General features: G+C 42.8%; 1 protein-coding gene and 2 non-coding genes across 14 annotated transcripts in view; all 3 read left to right on the top strand.

Annotated features, from left to right (window-relative positions):
- Window positions 1–26,510, top strand: part of PUM1 (pumilio RNA binding family member 1) — a 119,347-nt gene that overhangs the window by 67,897 nt on the left and 24,940 nt on the right. For 4 of the 12 annotated variants that reach the window (XM_039329161.1, XM_039329156.1, XM_039329153.1 and 1 more), the window contains 10 exons: window positions 6,824–6,932; window positions 10,961–11,139; window positions 11,427–11,593; window positions 17,505–17,775; window positions 20,122–20,215; window positions 20,896–21,012; window positions 21,583–21,731; window positions 23,918–24,056; window positions 24,205–24,348; window positions 25,670–25,960. In XM_039329161.1, the coding sequence (XP_039185095.1) occupies window positions 6,824–6,932; window positions 10,961–11,139; window positions 11,427–11,593; window positions 17,505–17,775; window positions 20,122–20,215; window positions 20,896–21,012; window positions 21,583–21,731; window positions 23,918–24,056; window positions 24,205–24,348; window positions 25,670–25,960 (1,660 nt within the window). The remainder of the gene's footprint in view (window positions 1–6,823; window positions 6,933–10,960; window positions 11,140–11,426; window positions 11,594–17,504; window positions 17,776–20,121; window positions 20,216–20,895; window positions 21,013–21,582; window positions 21,732–23,917; window positions 24,057–24,204; window positions 24,349–25,669; window positions 25,961–26,510) is intronic. The other 8 variants (XM_039329165.1, XM_039329155.1, XM_039329163.1 and 5 more) reach the window with 4 other exon arrangements.
- On the top strand, window positions 20,381–20,469 carry LOC120301657. The gene has a single exon (XR_005554971.1). It is a non-coding gene; the product is annotated as a small nucleolar RNA SNORD103/SNORD85 (small nucleolar RNA).
- LOC120301656 lies at window positions 22,205–22,289 on the top strand. Its single transcript, XR_005554970.1, has one exon. It is a non-coding gene; the product is annotated as a small nucleolar RNA SNORD103/SNORD85 (small nucleolar RNA).

Here is a 26,510-nt window from a genome sequence, read left to right as displayed (position 1 = left end):
CTTTGGAGGTGTTGCTCTCATCAGTAAAGTTGAGGACATATTTTATTCCTTAGGCTGAAAGTGACCTTTTGACATGCAGCTTCCTTGCATATAAAAATTATTATCAAAATAAGTAAGAGATGATGGAAAGAAAAAACCAAGGGTCTTGGCTACTTTCTTAAATATATGAATATTTCAGAAATAAATACAAATATAAATACAAGTATTTATAAATTTATAAAGTAGATAAAAACAAATAAACCTTAAGCTTAAAATGCTCATACTAACAATATCTTCATTTAAAACAGAGAACCCCAAAAGATCTGAAGGATTGTATTATAGAGCTTTAATTGACTGGCTTGGTTTCACCTGCAGGTGAATAAATGAAGCTTTGATGTTGACCTTTATAAAATCCTAAATAATAACAGCAAGTTTATTTAATGAGAGCATTTGAGAACATAATAAGGTAAAAAGAATAGACATTTCATCTGGATTACAAGGCAAAACTGCTTTCTGAACGTCTCTCAAACGATGATAAGAATGGGATTTACCACTAAGTTTATTTACAAAAAAATTCTGGCAGGTCTGTGTAAATATTCTAACTATAGTCTTTGTAACTATAGCTGTGGTAAAGTGCAAAATTCTTGGGACAAGGGTCCTTCTTTGCACAGGAATAAGCACCCACGAACCAAGAACCATATAAGTGAAACTCCTTGGTTCCTGTAAAAGCCTAAAAAAGAAAAGTTATCACGGGCTATTGATAATGTTTGGAATAGGATACTGATGTTTTATTTTTAGAAGTATGCTAGTTATTTATGAATGATGGTTTGAAATAAAACTAGAATTTAAAATGAATTTAAAATCTACTAACCAACCAGGAAAAAGACATAAAATTGGTAGTAACAGGTTGTATTTCTCATAATCATTGTAGACTATCCCCAAGCCAATTCGATCTAGTGGTCAAGGCTCCAGTCTAGAAAGCAGGAGATTGCAGTCTAGTCCCGACTTTGGCATGAAAGCCGGTTGGATGACTTTGGACCAGTCACACACTCTCAGCCCAACTCAACTGACGGGGTTGTTGTTGTGTGGAAAATAGAAGGAGGAAGGAGTATTAAGTAGGTTTGCCACTTTGAGTTACTTATAAAAATAAAAAAGATGGGATTAGAAAATCTAAAAAAAAATTGCATACGACTACATTCACTGACAAATAAAATATTAACTTGTTTGATACAATAAAATGTTTTCTTTGTTCAGCTTCACGTTTTAGATTTTGACTGATACATAAATTACATTTTACAAATGAATAATGTATGCTGATAGTAAAAGACCACTGCTCATACATCTGAATTGCTACATAATCCCTGAATACTTGACTTTCAGTATCACCATAGTATGCTATTCCATCCTTCACTCTGCCCTACCAAATTCTTAGATCGATGTTTCTTAACCTTGGTGGCTTACAGGTGTGTGGACTTCAACTCCCAAAATTCCCCAGCCAGCATACTGTCTTCCATGCTGGTTACTTCTGCTTAAGAGGGCTTACAGGACCAGCAGTAGATAGGACTAGTGTGTCTGTGTGCCAGGTAGAGTAGTGAGTTTCATTACTGTAGACATCACTCCCTATAAAGCGGACTCAGCTGATATTTGCACCCGGGGAACAAGGACTCGCTGCATTAAAGCGATTACTTGTTCCGACCCCTTGGACTCTTCTCCAATACCTGGAGAGGGGGATGTTCAGGACCTGGCCTCAGGTTGCTGCTTCTTAATGCCAGGTCGGTTATTAATAAAGCTCCCCTCATCCGGGACTTGATACTAGATGAGGAGGCCGATCTGGCATGTATTACTGAGACCTGGCTGGGCCAAGAGGGAGGTGTTCCTCTCTCAGAGATGTGCCCAGACGGGTTTCAGATAATACACCAACCGCGATTCCAGGGAAGGGGTGGGGGAGTGGTGATTCTTGTCCGAGAATCCTTGAGACCTCGCAGGATCCCTGCTGCAGAGGTTGTTGGGTGTGAGTCCCTTCTCTTGAGGTTGGATTCAAGGGTTCAGTCGGGCTTGTTGTTGATATATCTGCCTCCCAGCTATGTGACAACAGCCCTGCCCGAGCTGCTGGAGGGGGTAGCCGGGTCGGCGGTGGAATTCCCCAGGCTTATGATGCTGGGGGATTTCAATCTGCCGTCACTCGGCGAATCCTCCGGTGTGGCTCAGGAGTTCATGGCTTCCATGACAACCATGGACCTGACCCAGATAATTCAGGGTCCAACCCATAGGGGAGGACACATGCTTGACTTGGTATTCCTCTCGGGGCAGTGGAGACGTGATTTCGATTTAAGGGGTATAGTTACTTCTCCCTTGTCATGGTCGGATCACTTCCTGTTGAGGTTAGATTTCTTGGTCCTACTCCCCCACTGCAGGGAGGCGGAACCGATTAGGTGGTTCCGCCCCAGGCGTTTAATGGACCCGGAGGGGTTCCAAATAGCGCTTGGGGGTTTTCCTGATTCCCTCCTCCACAAACCGGCTGAGTCCTTGATCGCTGCTTGGAATAAGGTGGCATCAGGGGCATTAGACCGGATCGTGCCTTTGCGACCTCTCCATGATTGTGGATCCCGGAGGGCACCTTGGTTTACCGAGGAGCTACGGGAGATGAAGCGTCAGAAGAGACGTCTAGAGCGACGCTGGAGGGCTAGTAACTCCGAATCTGACCAGACACTTTTAAGAGCCTATATTAGGACTTATTTAGTGGCGATACGAGCGGCAAAATGTTCGCATTTTTCCACACTTATTGCATCTGCAGAATCTTGCCCCGCCGCCCTGTTTAGGGTGACCCGTTCCCTACTTAACGTTTGGGAAGCCGGGGAGCCCTTACAGGGTAGGGCGGAGGAATTTGTGCAGTTCCTATCAGACAGAATCGCTCGGATTCGGACAGACCTAGACTCCGATTGGGCAGGGCCTTCTGAGATGGCTGGGGCAGGTCTTAGCCCAGTTTTATGGGATGAATTTGAGTCTGTGACTGCTGAGGATGTTGACAGAGCAGTGGGAGCGATGAGCGCCTCCACTTGTTTATTGGACCCGTGTCCTTCCTGGTTGGTCTCGGCTGCCAAGGAGGTGACACGAGGCTGGCTCCAGGTGTTGATCAACGCTTCGTTGAGGGAGGGGTCTTTCCCGCAATCCTTGAAGGAGGCGGTTGTGAGGCCCCTTCTCAAGAAACCTACCCTGGACCCGGCTGACTTAAATAACTTCCATCCAGTCTCCAATCTCCCCTTTTTGGGGAAGGTTGTAGAGAGAGTGGTGGCGCTCCAGCTCCGACGGTCTCTGTCTGGATGAAGCGGATTATCTAGACCCTTTTCAATCTGGCTTCAGGCCCGGCTTCAGCACAGAAACTGCTTTGGTCGCGCTGATGGATGATCTCTGGCGGGCCCGAGACAAGGGTTATTCCTCTATCTTGGTGCTACTTGACCTCTCAGCGGCTTTTGATACCATCGATCATGGTATCCTTTTGCGACGACTTGAAGGGGTGGGAGTGGGAGGCGCCGTTTTACGGTGGTTCTCCTCCTACCTCTCTGGCCGGTCACAATCGGTATTGGTGGGAGGGCAGAGGTCAACCCCGAGGCCCCTTGAATGTGGCCTGCCGCATGGGTCGGTCCTCTCCCCCCTCCTATTTAACATTTACATGAAGCCGCTGGGTGAGATCATCAAATAGCATGGGGTGAGGTTTCATCAGTATGCTGATGATACCCAGCTATATATCTCCTCCCCGAGCTCTCTCAGTGAAGCGGCTGATGTGATGGGCTGTTGCCTTGAAGCTGTGAGGGTCTGGATGGGGGTTAACAGACTCAGGCTCAATGCTGACAAGACCGAGTGGCTTTGGATGTTGCCTCCCAAGGATCATGTCAACTGTCCAGTGTTGACTCTAGCGGGGGAAAATATACCCCCTTCGGAGCGGGTTCGCAACTTGGGTGTCCTCCTTGATCCACAGCTGAATTTGGAACATCATTTGACGGCTGTGGCTGGGAGGACCTTTGCACAAGTTCATCTGTTGCACCAGTTGCGACCCTACCTTGACCGGGAGGCTCTTCTTACAGTCACTCATGCCCTTGTCACCTCACGTCTGGACTACTGCAACACTCTCTACATGGGGCTACCCTTGAAAAGTATTCGGAGACTACAGTTGGTCCAGAATGCAGCCGCGCGAGTGATAGCGTGTGCTCCTCAATATATACCCACGTTACACCTATCCTCCGTGAGCTGCACTGGTTGCCTATTGGTCTCCGGGTCCAATTCAAGGTGTTGGTTATTACCTTTAAAGCCCTATATGGCTCAGGGCCAGGCTATTTGTGAGACCGCCTACTACCTCATAGTTCCCTTCGTCCAGTTAGATCCCACAGGCTGGGCCTCCTTCAGGTCCTGTCGACCAAGCAGTGCCATTTGGTGGGGCCGCGGAGGAGGGCTTTCTCTGTGATGGCACCCACATCTTTTGAACCAGCTCCCCCCCCCCCGGAGATTAGGACCGCTCCCACCCTGTTGGTTTTCTGTAAGCTGCTTAAGACCTGGCTTTTCTGGCAGGCCTGGGGTTTATAAAATCTGACCCCTGGATGACTGTTATTGTACTGTTTGTTTTGTCATGTTTTATGGTGTTTTTATTGTTAGCCGCCCAGAGTCCTGCGGGAGTGGGGCAGTTTAAAAATAAAATAAAAATAAATAACGGACTCTGAATAACAAGAATAAGGTCCCAAAAAGCTCAGGGAAGCTCCAGATTGTGCAAAATGTAAAAAGAAATATAAAAAGCTTTAAAAAAAAACACTAAAGCAAAAACAAGACATGCCATGTGGACTTGTGCCTTGTACCTTCATGAAAATGAATAACAGAAGGGGAAGTATAGAAGGTTTATGAGATACATCAACTTCAAATCATGAAATGTTAATGGTCGGCCAACTTCCTAACTGGGAAGACTCCACAGTATAATATTATGTGCCGTGTGTATTAATTATAAAATTTCAAATAAGTGACAGGAATGGTTCCCATACTCTCTCAGTCCCTTTTTTAGTCCCTAGAATATGAGAAACTGGTTGGGGTCACAAGTGCATTGAGTCATAGTTTGTTTTAGCCCACTTTCCTTGGATGAATCCTAACAACAAAGCTGATATATTACATTGCTCTGAAACACAGTATACAAACTTGCAACAAGGTTCATGTGTCACAGTAACCCTAAATTACCCTACCTGCGTATGCTTTAGTGCACTGAAATATGTGGTGTCTTTGGTTCAGGGCAGTGACTGAATCCTTGGAGAGAAAGGATATTACTAGCGCAGTTTGGAAGTTTAGTCCCCTGCCTTTGGACAGTAAAAGGAGCCCAGCTGGAACAGAGAAGTATTATTTTTTAATGGTTCAACGGGTGAAATTATTTCCAGAATTTGTGACTTCTTCTTCAGCACCTCCATCCTTCCATCTTGATTTAATATGCCAACAGGTCTGAAATAAAATATTATAGTTTCATGTCAGTTACTAGGAGTGAGAGCTTTTGTGGCTTATTGTAAGCTGCTAAACTGTATTTTAGCAAATGGGGACTTGAACGTGGCCAGGGAGTAAGAGAAAGAAGGCAGCTGTCAGTCAGCTGAGATATTGAGAAATTCCATGTTGCTTAAAAGTTTACCACTTCCTGCATAGTGGCTGTGTTTGGCCTTTTAATTGTTCATTCTAGTATGAGTATATAGCTATATAATCATGTCATCACTGTATGTAAATACTGGCATGTAAACATGACTCTTTGGCCTTAAATTAGTTGTATGTTCTTTTAAGGCATTACTGTCATACTGCTCTTGATACACTTATTTATAAATAAGCTCCCTTTTAGAAAGCATTTCCTCACTAACTGTGCCATAACTTTTTTTCTGTTGTTGTTGAAAAGTTTCCTAGTTGTACCCTACTACTCAACTTTATTCCACCCAACTCTGCCTTACTTTATTATTACCTAAATAAAGCCTAACAGTCATCAAAACTTTTGTAAATTTGGAGCAAAAGATATTGCTAGGCCTGCTGTGCCTGACCTAGACCTGCCCCATAAATTGAATTATTTTGGTGATTTATTGGACATGTTGCTCAAGAGTGTCTGCCTTCTCTTTGCAATTCAAGGGAGTATTTCTGCCTCCTTCCTTGCAAAGAATAGAGAATAGTACAGGTAGTCTTCAACTTACAACCACAATTGAGCCCAAAATGTATGTTGTTAAGACATTAGTTAAGTGAGTTTCTCTTCATTTTACGACCTTTCTTGCCACAGTTGTTAAGTGAAGCGCTGCAGTTGTTAAGTTAGTAACATGGTTGTTAAGTGAATCTAGCTTCCCCATTGACTTTGCTTGTCAGAAGGTCACAAAAGGGATCCCATGACCCAGGGACACTACGACTGTCATCAGTATGAGCTAATTGCATCTCAGTTTCGATCATGGGGATTTGGCAATGGCTGTAAATGTGAAAAATGGTCATAAGTGGCTTTTTCCAGTGTCATTGTATCTTTGAACTGTCACTAAGCGAATTCTTCTAAGTCGAAGACTACCTGTAATGATGTTTTTTCTGTCCAAAATTAATTCACTTTGTCTTCCCCCTCCCCCCACCTTGCTTTGAAATGCTGAATGACAAACATACCTGACTCCTACCCCTCCAGGTGTTGAGAGGGCAATTTCCAAGCACACCTTTCTGGGAAGAAGTTGCAGTCCTAACATACTTAGGAAATCTGCTTTATTTATTAGTTACGTGAAGAAGGGTGACAGAGAGATGAGAACTATGCATTATTTTAAAGCTTCTATCTTTGTCCTAATGTTTACATTGCATTATTTCTGCTTTTATTTTACAGCAGCTTTTGCCAGGGAAAAAATTTTGGGAATCTGATGATTCAAGCAAAGATGGACCAAAAGGAATATTTTTGGGTGATCAGTGGAGAGACAGCGCTTGGGGGACATCAGGTATTTTGAATTACCCCGATTTTAAAATAATTCTGGACAAATCTATGTTATTTCTGTTTTACAACTAGACTTCTCTTTCTCTTGTTTCCTTAAAATACTTTAGAACATTTGGTATTTAAAAGTGGTCCATAGCTGCCAGTTATTGTAAAATTAAGTATAATTTTATTGATTAAGGGAATAATACAGGATAGCGAATTATCTTGGGTACACTTTTTAAGGAAATGAAAAAAAGGTCAGGGCTGACAGCAGCCCTTGAAGGGGGGGGTAACATTAATTTCTTTGCGCTAAAATTCCTTAAAGGCAGAATGAAAACCTTTTTCTTTTTTTCTTTTTTTTATTGAAAATTTTTCAAATTTTACAAGACAAATCCCCTCCCCAACCCCCCCCCCAGCCTCCCGTACCCTCCCCCAACTCCCCAAACCTCCCTAACCCTCCCCTGGACCTCCCTGAGTTGATTACGGGCTTATCCAAAATATTTCAAAAAAAAGAAAAAAAGAAAAAACTTAAAACACATATAAAACTTAAAACACATATAAATCCTAAACAAATCTTAATATTCTAAATTAAATAGATTATCTCTAAAAAGTAATAATCATTAAACACATTATAATATACTCTGAACATCTTCTAATCATGCTTATAATATTATCCACCATTCTATATAAATTCCTCCCGAAACACAATTTTAAGCACTACTTTCTTTGAACATCTATAACTATAATATAAAATCTAATATAAATCATAAACAAATCTAAATATATTTAGTTAAACGAGTTATACTCCCTCCAAAACATAAATTTAAACATAAACACAAATTTAAACATTACTTAAAACTTTAAACATTAGAATCCCCTTATACACATTTAATCAAATTCCATCTTAAAAATAGTAATAATAATAATTAGAAAAAAAAATAAACCCAGACACTAAACACATTATAGTATACTCCAAACCTTCTAATATCATGCTAATATTATCATTTTTATAAACTCCCCCAAAACACAAATTTAAACATTACTTAAAACTTAAAAAATCCCTTATACACATTTAAATCTTTATCGATAAGAAATTCCATCCACAATAAACACATTAAACATTTAAATCTTCACCAATAACAAATTCCATCCACAAAAAAAACACAATCCTTATCAGTCTCAATTGTCCATTTTCATTCTCCATCCATTATCATACTGATATTATTATTATCAATCTCGATTGTCCATTTTCATTCTCCATCCTTATCATTCTCTAATTTTGAATATTCGTCTTTAACCTTATCAAACTCAAGAGAAGTGCTTTGAGATCTGGCTTTAAAGATTGCTCCAAAATTTCTGGATCTCCCAACAACTCAGAAGCCAATACATGTGGGGATTCCTTAAACTCCTTATTCTGTTGGTCTTTTTCTTTACAATTATATGTTGCACGAATTGTCCTCTGCCCCTTCCTCTCAACTTGTTGAAGCTCCTCAAGCTGAGATTTCCCATTTTTCATTTCAGACAACAATTCCATCCTTGAAGATTGCTCCAAAGGCTTTATAAGTCTTGCTTCTCCCACAGATTCAGAAACCACTAGATGTGAAACTTCCTTAATCTTCTTCTGTTGTTGCTTTTCTTTACAGTTATGTGCTACACAAGTTATCTTCTGCTCCTCAATCTGAACGTGTTGAGATCTCTCAGGCAAAGGTTCCCCAATTTTGGGGTCTTCAAACTGTAATTCTACATTCTTTTCTTCCAAGGTTTTAAACTTAATAGATGACGATGAACATACCCCCAAGACCGAAGTATAAAAATCTTTTGCTTGAGAAGCAGTATTAAGTCTATAAGATATCCCCAGGTAGTTCACCACCATTCCAATCGGAACATCCCATCTGAACGAAATTCGTCTCTTTTTAAGTTCATTTGCTAAAAAAGCAAACTCCTTTCTTCTTCTTAAAATTTTAGATGGGATCTCCTTTAAAATTATAACATCTTGTGAAGCAATTTGAAATCTCTTCTTATAAAAAGCTTGTATAATTTCATTGCGTAGAGATCTTTTCCCAAAGTAAATTACCACATCTCTTGGCAAATTCTTTTGCACTGCCACCACAGAATTAACTCGAAATAATTTTTCAATTTCACTAAGTATTTCCTTTTTTTCTTTATTCAAAATCACAGCAAAGTCCTTTGCAACCATCTCTTTCAGATCTCCTTGCAAGGACTCTCCCAAGCCTCTAATTCTTAAGGCATATTCCATTTGTCCATATTGAAGCATAAGAATCTCATTTTCCATTTCCTTTTCCATACTTTCAATTTTTCCCTCCATTAATTCCACTTTTTCAACTACTTCTTCCACACGGGAATTCAACTTTTCAATAACAGAAGCAACTCCTTTTAAAGCCAAAACTATGTCTTGCCTCAAAATCTTGTTATTTTCCTCTAAAATCTTTTTCATTTCTGCCCTAATTTGAATTGTAACATTTCCCATCATGTCTTGCAAATCCTTCACAATTGCTGGTTGGACCACAGAAGAGGGTGAAACTATTGATTTAGGAACTGTAAAAGTCCCTGGACGCTTTGGAGCCATCTTAAAAAAAAAAAAAAAAAACTTTACTCCTTCTTGAGAATTACAAAAATTCCTTCAAAAAAATCATAACTCCCTCAAAAGAAAATCTTTATAATGATAAAAAAAGGGAGTTAGAAAAGAAGAAAAAAGAAAAAAGGAATTAAAATATCCGTTCCAATCATTAAAAAGAAAAGGGGGGGGGAGAAAAAACACCAAAAAGCCTGCCTTTTAAAAGTACAAAAGACAAAGCAAAAAAGTCAAACAAAAACAATAATGTTTAAAAAGTTAAACAACAAAAATAATAATGCTTCTAAGATCCATCCAATCATTAAAAAGAAAAGAAAAGAGAAAGTAAAAGAAGCCGATCGCCATTCTAGCTTCCCAGAAAAAAAAAACGCTAGAAAGTCTGCCGATCGCCATTTTACTTTCCCTTTCAGCACAAAGTAAAAAGTAAAAGGAGAGAATATAAACATGAAAATAAACCTTTAAACTTAAAATACATATAAAATCAAAGAAAGCAAAAAGTAAATCCTCTAATCAACTCTGTCCGCTTCTAAAAAAAACTCACCAGGTCCCTTTAAGCGCGGAGGTGATTGCAACGGCTTGTTTTGTCCCTAGGGACAAAAGCAGCTGGGAAGCGGAGACAGTCTGAACTCCGTGGGAGCACTCTGTCACCCCCCAAAAAAAGAAATTGGGGGTACATAAGAGGCTCTACCACTATTCAGACAACCCTCTTCCCCCCCCCCTTTGCCCGGGAGGGGGATTTTGAGCCGCTGAACAGCTGATGTATGCTGTTCATAGCGATTCATTACACTTACCCAGGAGGACGGCTAGAAAGTAGCCGCCATCGCCGCGCAGATCCACCGGAAGTCCCGAATGAAAACCTTTTTCATGGGGTGGTATTTTTTGACTGGAATGCCTTTCAGAGATTACATTGCACCATCTTGGAAAAGTATATTGCTTCCACTCTGAAATCCCTAAATAATTTATGACCAGGATATCTGAAACATCCAGTTCTTTTATTTGAGGCTGCTGATCATTTAACATGATTTCTGGAGGGCCCTCAAGAGCCAAGGTTGATGGGTATTGTTGGTTGCAGCATCTGACACTGAAACACCTGCCAAGAGGAAAGAGTTTAGCTTCCTTCCTGTCTGTGCTTTAAATAGATAGTAAATACTTTTCTGTATTAATTTATATGAAATGATGTGGAATATTTGTCATAGATTACTGTAGCTTTTACTCTATAGGACAATGTCTCCTTGCCCTTAGGTTTCATGCTAATGTTTAGTAGATGTTTTTAATTGAACATTATCTTTGGTGACTTTTAGGGGGGGAAAAGTGAAGTTGATAAAATTAATGAGTAGATAATAGGTTACGAAGGATAAGTGGGAAGTAATCATATGTTGCAGACCCCAAATATTTTGCTGGTAACAAATTTCTCTTTTGAGAAATTGTAACCTGTGACTGTTGTGGTTATTTTTGTACAGATCATTCTGTTTCCCAACCAATCATGGTTCAGAGACGACCTGGTCAAGGTTTTCATGTGAATAATGAAATTAATTCAGTGCTGTCTCCACGATCAGAAAGTGGTGGGCTCGGCGTTAGCATGGTAGAATATGTGTTGAGTTCATCCCCTGGGGATTCCTGTCTCAGAAAAGGAGGATTTGTAAGTAATAACTAGATTATTTATGGCATTGCTGTTTTTGAATCAGTTATTTATTTGGGATATATCTGATGCACTGTCATTGTATTTGGAACAATTTTGAGTGGATCATCATCTTAATACCCCAAAATTACATTGAAATAAGGTAAAATTAAATAGGACTGAATTAAAACAGTAGTTAAACTTATAAGTGATATGCAGATTATGATGCAGAATTTTTCCGAATTGTTATAATCGAATTTTCTGACATGGTTTATGCAAAATTTAGCAACCCTCTATGCTTTGCACAGGGGCCAAGGGATGCAGAGAATGATGACAATGATAAAGGAGACAAGAAAAATAAAAGTACATTTGATGGCGATAAATTAGGTGATTTGAAGGAAGAGGGAGACGTAATGGACAAGGCTAACGGTTTACCTGTGCAAAATGGAATTGATGCAGATGCAAAAGATTTTAGGTACGTAAGTTTCCATATGTGCGCTGGGCAGGGCAGCAGTTCATAATGCCAAATCATGGTTAATATTCTCTAAGGAGAAAGGAACTCTGGACAGCTACGTAAACTTAACTTTTCTGATCAAGTCAACCAAAATGCCAGGTAACCAGTTTGCTTAGCAACAATAAATTCTAATCAGTTGCTAAACAAACTGGTTACAAGACCTGGCATTTTGGTTGACTTGATCAGAAAATTTAAGTTTACATAGCTGTCCAGAGTTGTTTTGTATGAGATGGGCAGCCATATAAATGTGATTAATAAATAAAAATCCTAATTTAAAGTTGTTTTCATTGATGAACAGCAAACCAGGAAAATGAATTGGAGTGCTTCTCCAATTCCTTCTTCCAGAAGGAGTGGGTACGTATGCACATAATTCAGTGTTATGTAGAAATGTAGCCAAATCCAGTTTGTGGAAAGTTTGTAATGTATTACAAAATTACTAGAGGGTATGATGGTTCAGCAGTAACTGAGCTTGTCAGCTGGAAAGCTGACTGCCCAAGTTTGAGATTCAAGCTCTGTGCAACTGGTGAGCTCCTGTTACTTGGTCCATTTCCTGCCCATCTAGCAGTTTGAAAGCAGGCAAATGAGAGTAGATAAATAGGTACCATCGGTGGGAAAGTAATGGGGTTCTATGTGCCACAGTGTGTAATCATGCTGACCAATGACCATGAAATATTTGGACATTGCTGGCTCCCTTGGCTAAGAAACAGAGATGAGCACCGCCCCCTGGAGTCAGAAATGACTGGACAAGGGGAAACCTTTACTTTTTACCAAATTACTAGCCTGGACTTTCAACTTGGAAGAGTGGAAAGGGCCAGGTAGATTTTTCTACAGCATAGGAGATGGAGAATCCACCAATGGGTTAGCTCTGTCTTCCTGCCCATTAGACTAGTCAGTCAAACTTGCCATGCCCGTCCTGGACCAGGACGCCCCCAGTCTTGACTTAGTCTCTAGCCCAGACGGGCATGACAAGTTTGGCTCCCAGCTTAGCTGCAGGTTGTACAGATCTATTTTCATTTGTGGATTCTCCCTTAATCCCCTCGGTCAGCTCAGCAGCGCTGGGCTCAGCGCTGCTTCAGCTGGACTGCTAGGGCTCCTCCTAGTCCTTGGTGAGAGTGGAGGCCTTCACTCGCCCACCCCCTCACATCGTTGTGGTGCTGGGATCAGCGCTTTAGCCAGGAAACCCCCTCTTCAGTTCCCCTGCTGGAGGGCTAGGGCTTCTTACCCTGGTGAGATCGGAGGCTTCCGATCTCCCACCCCCTCATATTGTTACGGCGCTGGGATCAGCGCTTCAGCCGGGAAATCCCCTCAGCTCCCTTGTGTCTCCTAGAAGCCTTGAGTGGTTTCTTTTGCGGCCGGATAGTTGAGGCCGCCATTTTGGCAGCTGTGTGGCAGCAACTGTCGCTGATTAGCTTCCCTTGTAGTCGTTTCTGCTCTTCGCTCCTCTTTCTGGCCCGGTGTTCTCTTCACGCCTCCAGGACATCGCGCAGGCGGTCGCCTGCGGCCTTGTTGCTGGCCCTTCATAACTGATTGATGCAGCCGCCATTTTGGAAGCTGCGTGACCGTCGTCACCATTTCCTTACAGTTGCCCTCAGCCTACCTCTCTTGCCTGGCTTCATACTGTCCTTTCTCCCTCCTTTTTGATCCAGAGGGAGCAGTGGTGACCGTGGCCGGCATTTTGAATGGCCAGCATAGCTGAAAGGCCTATCCCTCGCTGGGAAGCCAGGGCCTAGTGGCAACTCTTGCCTCCAACTTCAAAAGTGAGGGTTCAGTCTCTTATTGCGACAGAGGCCTCTCTCTCTCTCAATACAAATACAACTCCATTTATTAAGTGAGACTCCTCATAAACAGAATAGGGGTGTTTTACACAAACATCATCCAATAGGCCTATAGATTCCAAAACATAGGCCTCAACTGGTGCTTCATTCATCACCTGGCCACCATTAAGTGGGCTGCGCGTGTACTGGCTGTCATCATGTATGTGATTTTGCTGCCTCCGCAGATTCAACCCGCCGTACGAACATGCTGACGCTTGGCCTTGTCACCACCTAGCGCTCTACGAGCAAGCTGGCTGTCATCGCATATGCGATTTTGCCGTGGCCGTAAATACGACCGGTTCTCCAACGGGCAATCACCGGTCAGGTAGCCAGGGGAGAAGGTTGGATCAAAGTATCCAACTGTACTAGTCTAATCCGCCAGACAGTCTTGTCATAAATTGCACTTGGCTCCATAGGCCTGAGTTCCCTCTCAGCACTACCTGAGATATCTCACTGCATGATGGAGGACACCGAGGTGCCCCAATCTCAAGATGCCGCCTCTCTGCCCGTTAGTCAAAAGGGGCATAAGTCCTCCAAACAGGAGGCTGCCGGCAAGATCAAGGCCAAGGCAAAGACCATTTTGGGAAGGAAACCAAGCTGGCAGAAAAACAGGCTAGCAGGAGGCACCAGGCTTTGGAGAGGGAATTTTCCAAAGCGCAGAAGCAGTCCAGGGCAGGGGTGGAGCAGAGACCTCGGTCTTTGACTTCCTACTGGGGCCCTCTACCCTCGGCTCAGGGGGTCTGGTCCCCGGCGGGGATTCCTACACACATCTCTCTTTCTGGGGAGGTTCACAATCCAGACACCTACCTGGTAATCATCGGCGCCCTGGGCCCCACAGTCGGGCCCAGAGGCCACTTACACTCCCACAGCTGCCGGGCTCAGGATAGCTGAGCCTCCAGGAGCCTTTTCCACTGAACACCTTCAGGCTCTAATCTCATAGGCAGTTGACCAGGCCTTCGCTGCCAGGTCTTACCATATGCCTAGGCCTGAGTCGGTTGCATCCATGACCCCATCATATCTTCTCCAGTCTGGAGCACCCAAGTACCATGGTCCTCCCTCACCGCCCCAATCTTCCCATAGTAGAGCCTCATCCCCTGCGGAGCATGATCAAACTGACATTCCATGGTCGGAAGAAGAGGACCCGCCCCTTGCCTCCCTGCCATTTGGGGGTTTCTTTAACCCGGCACTCTTGCCACTGCTTCGCAAGGCTAGCATTACCGCTAACATAGGCTCTGATCGGATTCCTTAACCGGGCCCATCAACCAGTTCAGATCCAAATCCGGTGTTTTCTGAATCTGTCGTGACTGAACACCATGTCCCCTGTCCTCTTTTTTTGAACACGATTTGGAAACAATGGGCTTCACCTAGCACCTTCCCTTCCCTGGGAGGAATGGACAGGAAACTGTTCAGTGCAGCACCAGACTTGGCTGACGCTCTTGAGGTGCCAACAGTAGATGAACCCTTGACCCCTCTCTTTTCTTCGCCTGTGGTGTTGGGGGAATCTGGCCAAGGCGTTGAAGACTGAGGATAAGAGATGGGAATTGACCTTCTGCAGGACTCACCAGGCTGCGGTGTGGGCGGTAAAAGCGGCCACTTGCACATCTTTCTTTGCCAGGATCTCTGTCCTCTGGCTCTGTCAACTTCAATCCAGGATCCCGCAGGAGGAGGTACTCATGCACCAAGAACTGAGTAAACTGGTTGCAGCATTAGAGTATGTCTCTGATGCATCACTGCATGCAGCCAGATTTTCTTCCAGGACCATAGCCTCCAATGTCACAGCACAACGACTACTGTGGCTCAAACATTGGCAGGCTGACGCCAAATCCAAGTGGCGTTTAGCTTCGGCCCCTTATCAGGGTGGTCAGCTGTTTGGAGAGGCCCTAGCACCTTATTTGACCGAAAATAAGGATAAGCGGAAAGTGATGACCCACCTCAGCAGGCGGGCTGGCAGGCATTCTAATCCGTACGCCCGCAGGCAGTCCTTTCGGTCAGGGACAGGCTCAGGTTCCACGCAGCCCCCCCCCCCGCTCCTTCACAGTCAGACAGGACCGCCCGTCCAACAGATTGGGCTCTAGATCTAGGCAGCAGCTCCAGGGCAAGCGGCCCTTTCGGGGGGGGGGTCGTCCTTTTAGAAGGTCCAAGTGACGCTTGGAAAGTGCCTCTCATAGGTGGCAGACTATCCCTATTCGCCCACCAATGGGAAGCCACCACCACAGACTCCTGGGTCCTCCAAACCATCCGATACGGTCTGTCCCTGGAATTCCTGTCCCACCCACCGGGGCGCTTCATTTCTTGCCCGCAATCAAAGTTAAAAAGGGCCTCACGCACGAGGCCCTTCGACACCTCTTGGAGATAAGGGCCATAGAACCAGTGCCAGCTGGTCAACAGGGGAGGGGTTTCTACTCCATCCTCTTTGTGGTTCCCAAAGCCTTGGGAAGATGGAGAGTGATTCTCGACCTCAAAGATCTGAACTCACATATCATGTACAGGAAATTCAAGGTGCAAACGTTCCAGTCCATCTTGGGCAGCATAAGGAAGGGAGACTTCCTGACGTCCATAGACCTCACGGAAGCATATCTCCACATTCCCATCCTCCCCGATCACCGGCAGTTTCTCAGGTTCTGTTATTTGGGCCATCATTTCCAATACAAAGCCCTGCTGTTCGGCCTTTTGTCAGCTCCAAGGGCGTTTACCAAAATCCTGGCAGTGCTTGCCGCACACTTGAGACTGGTACTGGTATGCATTCAATGCTATCTGGATGACATTCTTATCCAGTCGCCCTCCCTTTGGGCCGTCCAGTCGGACCTAGCGTTGTCCATCAGGGTCCTTCAGGACCACGGGTTCTCGGTGAACTTTCAAAAGAGCCAGACAGTTCCCTCAACCCGTCTCCTGCACCTAGGGGCCATCATAGATACAGACCGTTGCCAGATCTCCCTCTCCCCGGACAGTCAGGACAGCATCTGAGCCCTGGTCCTCAAGGTCCACAGGGAGAGCGTAGTGACACTGGCCGTGCTTTCCCAGTTGTTGGGAAAGATGATCTTGTGTATAGCGATTGTACCTTGGTCAGACTACATTCCAGGAACCTCCAGTGGTTCCTGCTCCCTTTCCAAAGGTTGGGCACCAGCTCCTCCAACCAAAGGGTAAGGGTCCCTCCCCAGACCTTACGGTCTCTCCTTACGGTCTCACCAGCGGTAGCCAGAGGGTCCTCCTTCAAGGAACCAGTTTGGCTCACACTTACGACAGACGCTGGTCTTCGCCTTCCCCATTTGTGAGTCATTATAAATTGGACAGGTTTGCCTCTGCGGACGCCTCTTTTGGACGGAGGGTCCTCCAACAAGTGGTACCTAGGGACGAGACACCAGACCTGACTGCTTCCCTCCCACAGGGACAATGAGGCTTTGGTATGTCCCATTGGTGGATTCTCCATCTCCTATGCTGGAGAAGAGGCGTTGTCTTACCTGAACGCCTTTTCTCAGCATGGAGATGGAGAATCCACTCCTGCCCCTTTAGGTCCGTCAGATCCAGTGTTAGGGGTCTGTCGTCATTAGTTTTCGCCCTCGTCAAGACTGGGTGTGTCCTGGTCCAGGATGGGCGTGGCAAGTTTGACTGATTTAGTCTAATGGGCAGGAAGACAGAGCTAACCCATTGGTGGATTCTCCATCTCCATGCTAAGAAAAGGCGTTCTGGTAAGACAACGCCCCTTCCCTTGTAAGCTAGGATTATTGACTGAGAACCCTGGGAGTTGTGGTTTGGGAGATCACATAGAAGTAGGCAGCTGCATTGAATCGTTAATTGAACAAGATAATTTTGTAAGACCTTATTGTGTTGCATTCAGATTTTATTGTCACTAATAAAATTATCTTGGGAGAGAATTCCAAGATGGTACCATGTCTGGGTTGAAGACGTTTATAATACAAAAGAAAAGAGAAGCCATATATAAACCAACTAAGGAGAGTGTGTTGTAACACATAAGTATACATGTTTCTATGGAGTTTAAATAAAGTGTATAGGAAGTACGTAGGAGAAACTGAAAACAGCTCCTCCCCATTCTTTTTCAGCAGGACACCAGGGAACTGTCAGAACTCTGCCAGTGATGTGGATCTTTTAGGGCCAAACCAGAATGGATCAGAAAGCTTAGCCCAGCTAGCTAGTACTAATGGTGCCAAGCCTGTGGAGGATTTCTCTAATATAGAATCCCAGAGTGTCCCTCTGGATCCCATGGAGCATGTCGGCATGGAGCCACTTCAGTTTGATTACTCTGGCACCCAAGTACCTGTGGATTCTGCTGCAGCAACCGTGGGCTTATTTGATTACAACTCACAACAACAGGTAGCTACTACATTTATCGACCTAGATGCCTTTTTCAACCTGGCCCGATGTGATGTGTAGCATTATTATGGCAATAGATACAAGTACCTTCTAGGGAAATTTTGACAAATAAATGCATCCTAAAGTTTGATAACAGCGAACTGAATTATCACTCAGGGACCATATAGTAGAGATTGGAAAAAAAGAGGGAAATGACTAGAAAGAGTAAAACGAGGGAGGTAGCATGGGAACTTCCATTAGCCTTAAAAAGAATGGCAGGTTTTAGGCATAACAAGAATTGCCATTTAATAGAATCTGCAGGGTCTCTCATTTAAGTAACCACAGTTGGGACCAGTGGCCTAGTTGTTAAGCCACTGTCACTCAGCAAAATGGCAGCTGTGCTTATTTTCAGCTTTCCTTCACTTTTTGTTGTTGTTGTTAATTGTGAAGTCGTGTCCGACCCATCGCGACCCCATGGACAACATTCCTCCAGGTCTTTCTGTCCTCTACCATATTCTGGAGTCCATTTAAGTTCACACCTACTGCTTCAGTGACTCCATCCAGCCATCTCATTTTCTGTCGTCCCCTTCTTCTATTGCCCTCCATCTTTCCCAGCATTAGGCCCTTTTCCAGTGAGTCCTTCCTTCTCATTAGATGGCCAAAGTATTTGAGTTTCAACTTCAGGATCTGGCCTTCTAAAGAGCAATCGGGGTTGATCTCTTCTAGGACTGACCGGTTTGAACGCCTTGCAGTCCAAGGGACTCGCAGGAGTCTTCTCCAGCACCATAGTTCAAAGGCCTCAATTCTTTTGCGCTCAGCCTTTCTTATGGTCCAACTTTCACAGCCATACATTGCAACTGGGAAAACCATGGCCTGGACTATACTCACTTTTGTTGGCAGGGTGATGTCTCTGCTTTTTAGAATGCTGTCTAGATTTGCCATAGCTTTCCTCCCCAGGAGCAAGCGTCTTTTAATTTCTTGGCTGCAGTCCCCATCTGAGGTGATCTTTGAGCCCAGAAAAATAAAATCTGTCACTACCTCCATTTCTTCCCCATCTATTTGCCAGGAATTGAGAGGGCCGGATGCCATGATTTTGGTTTTCTTAATGTTGAGTTTCAAGCCAACTTTTGCACTCTCCTTCTTCACCCGCATCAAGAGGCTCTTTAGTTCCTCTTCACTTTCTGCCATTAGAGTGGTATCATCTGCATATCTTAGGTTGTTGATATTTCTCCCGGCAATCTTAATTCCAACTTTTGATTCATCTAGCCCTGCCTTTCTCATGATGTGCTCTGCATATAAGTTAAATAGGCAGGGCGACAGTATACAGCCTTGCCAGACTCCTTTTCCAATTTTGAACCAATCAGTGGTTCCGTGCAGTTCTCACTGTTGCTTCTTGACCCGCATATAGGTTTCTCAAGAGACAAATAAGATGGTCTGGTATTCCCATCTCTTTAAGAACTTGCCACAATTTGTTGTGATCCACACAATCAAAGGCTTTAGCATAGTCAATGAAGCAGAAGTAGATGTTTTTCTGGAACTCCCTAGCTTTCTCCATGATCCAGCGTATGTTGGCAATTTGATCTCTAGTTCCTCTGCCTCTTCGAAATCCTGCCTTTACTTCTGGTAGTTCTCGATCCACATACTGCTGGAGTCTAGCTTATAGGATTTTAAGCATAACTTTACTAGCATGTGAAATGAGTGCAATGGTGCGATAGTTTGAACATTCTTTGGCATTGCCTTTCTTTGGAATTGGAATGTATCTTTACAGCATCGGACTTTCCTTTCACCACCAGATATATCCACAGCTGAGTATCCTTTCGGCTTTGGCCAAGTCGCTTCATTCTTTCTGGCGCTACTAGTACTAGCCCTCTGCTCTTCCCCAGTAGCATATTGGATGCCTTCCAACCTGAGGGGCTCTTCTTCCAGCGTCATATCTTTTTGCCTTTTAGTACTGTCTATGGGGTTTTCATGGCAAAGATACTGGAGTGGTTTGCCATTTCCTTCTCCAGTGGATCACATTTTGTCAGAACTCTCTGCTATGACTTGTCCGTCTTGGGTGGCCCTGCATGGCATAGCTTATAGCTTCATTGAGTTACACAAGCCCCTTTGCCACGACAAGGCAGTAATCCATAAAGGGGTTCCTTTGCTTTATAGACCTGCAAAAGTCGTAAATGTGAGGATTGGTCACAGAGTTACGTTTTCATCACTGCAAATAGTTGTTGTACGAGGCAATCACTAAACAACAATTGTATTTGACAGGGATAGCATTTATGGGCAGAAAGAAACTCTAGGTTAAATGAGCTCCTGGCATTAAGAGCATTGGGGTAAAGTTGTAAAATTATTATTTTTTAATTGCTTATTTCTCAGCTGTTCCAAAGACCGAATGCACTTGCTGTCCAGCAACTGACAGCAGCCCAACAACAGCAATACGCATTAGCAGCTGCTCATCAGCCACACATAGGTAAGCCTTCAGATCCTGAATGGGTAAAAATCTGATCACCTTCTATGTTACATTTATCACTTTGTTAAGTAACTCTGAAGATGGTGTTCATTTGTTTCAAGAAAGAGGATAAAGCAGAAATGATTATATGATTTTACAGGATTTTTATATCCTTATCTTGATCTGTCTGGCAGTGATGATGCTCTTGCCCTCACTGAGACTGTTTGTCTATAATGAGAACTTTTATTGGAAGGACTTGTTGCCTCTGAGCCAAATGTGAATTAAGCTACTTAAAAGATTTAACTGAGAAACACATTCTCCTGCCTCCTATTCCTCCTAAAATAGCCTCAGATAATGTTTGAACGAGAACCGAAGGCAAACAGAAGAATATATGCCTTATTATGGGGGTTTATCGAACTGTTGCAAAAAAATCAAATGTGGATAAAATGCTCTATGTAATTATTTAAAAAATGGGAAAGAACACATTTTAAGCTCTTTTTTAATAATAAATCAAAATGAGTAGTAGTTTTCTCAACAGAAGATCTTTAGATTTTAAGACTCTTGTCTTAATGCCTTGAATCCTTTGTTCTGTTAGATCAGAGATAGGTTGCTTACACACACACTCACACACACACACACAAAACACTGCAGAAGTTGTTTAGTAGGGTTGCAGTGCTAGCCAAGTTTGTTTTCACTGACAGGTATGCTTTCAGCAGGTTTAGCTCCTGCTGCCTTTGTGCCCAACCCTTACATCATCAGTGCTGCTCCACCAGGAACAGATCCCTATGCAGCAGGACTTGCGGCAGCTGCAACTTTAGGTGAGTTGCTTTCACATGCTCTTTCCTCTGGGACACTCCCCCACTCTGCAGATACTTGAGGTTCCAAGGGACTATCTTCCTTACGTCTCACAGAATTAGCTTTGTCTCTTGAGTCACAGTATCCTTCCCGGCTTGCTGCCTTCCCCTGCTTTGGCTTCCAGAGTGGCTGGTTATAGAGGTTTGGGAAGGGGGAGACCAGGGAAACAAAACTGATCCAAGTATGTTGTTTAGCTTGTCCAGGCCCTTAAATAGTTAGAGCACTTAGTTTGTATTCCTGGGCTTCTGGACTGAAAGTATAGGCATCTCAGATGAAATATATCTGCCAATAAGCAAGTATTTGTTCTGGGTAATAAGTACTATTATTTTTGCCCATAACTGGATCATTTTAAAAAATTGGGCATGTGGCAGGGTTACCTTCTTTATCCCCTCTCCCCTTGGGCCAGATAAGGTTCCACTTACGCTACCTAGCTCTTTATTTCTCTTGTTCAGTTAGTGGCAGATTAATTTGAACTACAAATCCCTATGATGCAACTAGTAAAAGATAAAGCCAGTCCTTTGTTGGTGTTTTAGGGCCTGCCGTTGTCCCGCATCAATATTATGGAGTAGCTCCCTGGGGAGTATATCCTGCCAGTCTTTTCCAGCAACAAGCTGCTGCTGCTGCTGCCACAAACTCCTCAAATCAACAAACCTCACAGCAGACCCAGCAAGGGCAACAGCAGGTAAGAAGTCTTGCCTCAAAGACAGCGCCTTTGTTGAGCAGTCTCCTATTGGAGCCAAGTCTGCAGTGGTAGCAGACTCTTTTAATAAATAGTTCCAAGGCTGAAACGATAAATGGGATCTGTGTGTTGGTCTTTGATTATGAGGAAGAAAGCCTGGTGTGTGCATAAAAGGAGGAGAGGCAGAGAAGAATGATGGAAATATGGCCAAGAATATTTGCTGAAATTCTCATTTACAGGCTGTAAGCTGTAAAGTGCTTTTGGTGTAGTGTATTGTGTGAATTCGGTTTGTTAACCCTGATTTATTATTTGCATATCTATCCTCAAAAGAAGGTTATCTGTCTAGATTTTGGCATGGGGTTTGGCAGAATAATATATTTGATTGCAACAAATAATCATTTGATAGTATGGTTTCAGCCATGGGAGGATAAGGAAATACAGTTTAATTTATTTTTCCAAGTCATTGAACTCAAAGGTCTGGCAGTGATGACACCCTTGCCCTCACTGAGAACATTGTTCCATAATGAGAATCTTGTTTGGACTCAAATAAGCTGAGCTGGACCTTCTTAAACAACACATTGTTATTATGATAAAAGTTTACCATTTCTTTTCTGCTGAATGAACATGGATATATTATTGAATTTGTTTAGGTATTTTTATAAGTTCCCATATATAAAAACAGTTACAAATTGTTATTATAATGACTTGCTATGTAAAACTAAAATAAAATAGGACAGACTCTCATTGTGGTACTCATGAATTTGTATGTATACCTTGTATTTCTTGCAGCAATCCATTAAGACTGATTATGGATAATGATGAGGAGTATTAAGTTCAGTTAATTATACTCAGCCATGAAAATCCTGGTATACATATCAATGGTGTCATTTCGGGCTAGAAATACTCCATAAAGGAAATTTCATTTTTAACTTTTTTCTGAGTGAAATCAGGAATCGGTGCCGCTGTTGAAAATAAACCTTTTCCGGTCCCTTAGCAACATTTCCCTTACAGCCCAGCACGTTCTTCACCCCTCCTGATTTTTTTATTCTTTTATAAAAACAGCCCTAAGAAGTGGCATGCTTTAAAGCAGAGTTGTAGACTTAAGCATAATCTATATTTCTAGTGAGACATTCTTAGAGAATTGGGAGGCAATAGACCAGAGCAAAGACAAGGATAAACTGATATGCTGGAGACCATCATGGGAGTCTAGAAGGAATGATGAGGAACAGTTGAAAAATTGAGGTTTTATAAAAGCGTGCAAGGTTTGACTGACCAATAAATGTTTCCTATAGCCCAACTTTTACATTTCCGGTTCTACAGAAAAAAAAAATCGTCCATTTTTGATTCTGCATATATATGACATTCAATGAAGGTGTTTTAGGGGAGATGGGTTCCCAAATATAAGAAATAAAAAGGGATATTCTATGTTAATTTCAGCATGTTGTTTTTTACTTTTTTTATTTTTAATTTTTTAAACCAACAAAACAAAACATAACACACATACACACACAGTGTATACTCCTCCCTTTTTTTTAACAGCAATTTCGTAACGGTAATCTTCTATTATTTACATTTCCCCCCCTTATTCTTCTTTAGAATATTTGTTGCCCCATTGTTTCTTATTTGCATTTTTCTTCCTTCATACTATACTTTATACTAAGAATAATACATATTATTATTAATAATACATTATTATACACACATTTTCCACTTTTGATCTTTCCACATTTATTCTTCTCTATTATTTCTAGTCTCCAACCAGTCGTACCACTTGTTCCATATTAGATAGTACTCTGTGTCTTCCTTTTCTTTTATCTCTTTTGTTAATTTGTCCATCTCAGCACAGTTCAGGATTTTTCTTATCACTTCTTCCTCTGATAGCATATTTTCATTTTTCCAGAATTGTGCGCATGCTATTCTTGCTGCCGTTGTTATATGTAGAATTAAGTACCGTATTTCTTTACTATATTTTCTTTTTTTAAAATACCCAGCAAAAAGATCTCTGGTTTCCAGTCTACGGGTTGGTCTATTATTTCTTCGATCCATCTTCTTATTTTAGTCCAGTATTTTTTCGCAACTGGGCATGTCCACCATAAATGATAATATGTTCCATATACTTTTTTACATTTCCAACATGTTTTCTACTCTTGATGGTGCTGATACCTGATACCTCCTTGCTTTTCTCCCAGGTTCTCCGGGGAGGAGCCAGCCAGCGTCCTTTGACCCCAAATCAGAACCAACAGGGCCAGCAGACAGATCCTTTAGTGGCTGCAGCAGCCGTGAATTCAGCTCTTGCTTTTGGGCAGGGGCTGGCAGCAGGAATGCCAGGTAGGAGCTTATGATTTCCAGAAGAATTGGTGTGTGTGTTTGTGTGTGTGTGTGTGTGTGTGTGTGTGTAGGGCAATAAACACACACACAAAAAATCCACCAGTATTGTAAAGACGATTCCTTATAACGGTCCCATCTGTCTTCATAGGTTACCCAGTCCTGGCTCCGGCTGCCTATTATGACCAAACAGGTGCTCTTGTGGTGAATACAGGTGCAAGGAATGGCCTTGGGGCTCCGGTACGACTGGTGGCTCCTGCCCCTGTCCTCATCAGTTCCTCAGCTGCACAAGCAGGCAAGTCTTCCTTAGGTACTCTCTGTGGGAGCACCGTAGTTAGATGCATCGTCCATTTCAGCAGCTCTGTGAAACTGTCAGGTGTAATGGGTATCAAAATCCAGATGGAGCACTGATGGTTGCATAGGACTTAAAATCCATAGAAAACACGAAATACGATATTGTTAAATATGGAAAAGGCAAGTCCTGCCTAGCATGTTTGTGAGCAAGAAGGTGTTGTCCCCATTTAGCAAACTGGGCCCAAGCATTCTTCCCTCATGCAGACCAAATTGGCATTTCATTTCTATGCATGTGATTCTTAAGTTATAACATATAAAGCAGGGATTCTAGTTTAAGTGTTGAATGTGCCGTCTTCCAAGCTTGAATTGGCTGTATTCACACATATTTAGCTAGGATTTTTTCAATTGAAAATAATCGAGTGTTTCTTGAATGATCGATCGTGGCTAAATTTGCACATAACACTAAGATACAAGGAGGGGGGAGGGCAGGTTTGCAAATCATGTTATGCTAATCTTTCCTACTGTGGCTTAATATTACATATTAACCAGGTGATTGTTTTATGCTTTGTTTTAGTAAGCTAGAGTTTATTTTAAAGCACGATTCCTGGTTTGTATGTAAGCAAATTCTAAAGTGCCACAGCAGTAAAAGTACTTTGTTGTTTACAAACTCACTAGAAAGAAAGGAAGGTAGGGACTGTTATGTGGAAAGCTGCTTTGCTATCATGGCAAATCATTTAATTTGATTGCCAGTGTGATACACTCTTCTCCCAACAGTTTAGAAATTACTGCTCCAAGTGATACATAAATGTTATTGATGGCCTTTCCTGGAAATGAATTTGGATACATAGCATTCTATAAAATAAATGCCATATAGGTAGTCCTCAACTTACAAACACAATTGAGCCCAAAATTTCTGTTGTTAAATAAGACCTTTGATAAGTTAATTTTGCCCCATTTTATGACCTTTCTTGCTTCAGCTGTTAAGTGAATCACTGTAGTTGACAAGCTAGTTAACACGGTTGTTAAGTGAATCTGGCTTCCCCATTGACTTCGCTTGTCAGAAAGTTGCAAAAAGTGATCAGGTGACCCTGGGATGCTGCAACCATTATAAATACAAGCCAGTTATCAAGCATCTGAATTTTGATCGCATGATTCTGGGGAGGTTGGAAAGCTCATAACTGTGAAAAATGGTCATAAGTTACTTTTTTTCAGTGCCCTTGTAACTTTGAACGGTCACTAAATAAGCTGTATTTATTCAGACTGGTTGAAGTTTCCCATTCTTTGCCTTGTTAATGTTTTCCCCCTCTCTTTCCCTGTGGTAGCGGTTGCAGCTGCTGCAGCTTCAGCCAACGGTGCTGCTGGTGGCCTAGCAGGAACGACCAGCGGGCCCTTCCGACCTCTTGGGACTCAACAGCCTCAGCCGCAGCAGCAACCCACCAGCAACTTGGCCTCCAGCTCCTTTTACGGCAACAATTCCCTCACTAGCAATTCGCAGAGCAGCTCGCTCTTTTCTCAGGGCTCTGCCCAGCCTGCCAACACTTCCCTCGGCTTTGGGAGCAGCAGTTCCCTTGGTGCTACCCTGGGGTCTGCGCTGGGAGGTTTCGGAACAGCAGGTAGGAGTGGCAGCTCTCCCCAAGTAAAGCAAACAACAGCCATTTTATGACTTGCCACAGTAGGAGGGAATAGGAAATTTGATGTAGGTCAGTTCTGAATAAAGCTCCCGGTTCTCCATAGATCCAGTGAAGATCCTTTAGGACATGACTCCTGGCTTACACAGTGGACTAAAGACACAGTTTTCTCAGGGTGTCTCAAGAATTAGGTTTAGACAACACAGTCATATCAAATAAATCACACAGGTCCCTCTGTGAGGTAGATTGACAGTTGTTAAATATGACAAATAAATATGACTTTAGTCCAGTGTGTTAACACAACTTACATTTCAGTTCATTGATATCGTATATGAAGGAATATTTATTGCTGTGTTTATTTGTTTGCATTTTCCTAGCCTTTTTTGTAGCCTCCCCCATCCTATTTAAACACCTACCTTGAAAGTATTACGTTAAACTTGTGACTAAGCCAAAGTTTCCCAGTAAATTTTATTCCGCCCTCTGAATCTCACTTCTTCAACCATTACATCTCACTGGTTCTTTGCTAAATTGCTGA

This window comes from Crotalus tigris, unplaced genomic scaffold, assembly GCF_016545835.1.
Source record: "Crotalus tigris isolate CLP2741 ecotype Arizona unplaced genomic scaffold, ASM1654583v1 scf7180000024388.1695876, whole genome shotgun sequence".
NCBI lineage: Eukaryota > Metazoa > Chordata > Lepidosauria > Squamata > Viperidae > Crotalus > Crotalus tigris.
This window is presented reverse-complemented; position numbering and strand designations above follow the sequence as displayed.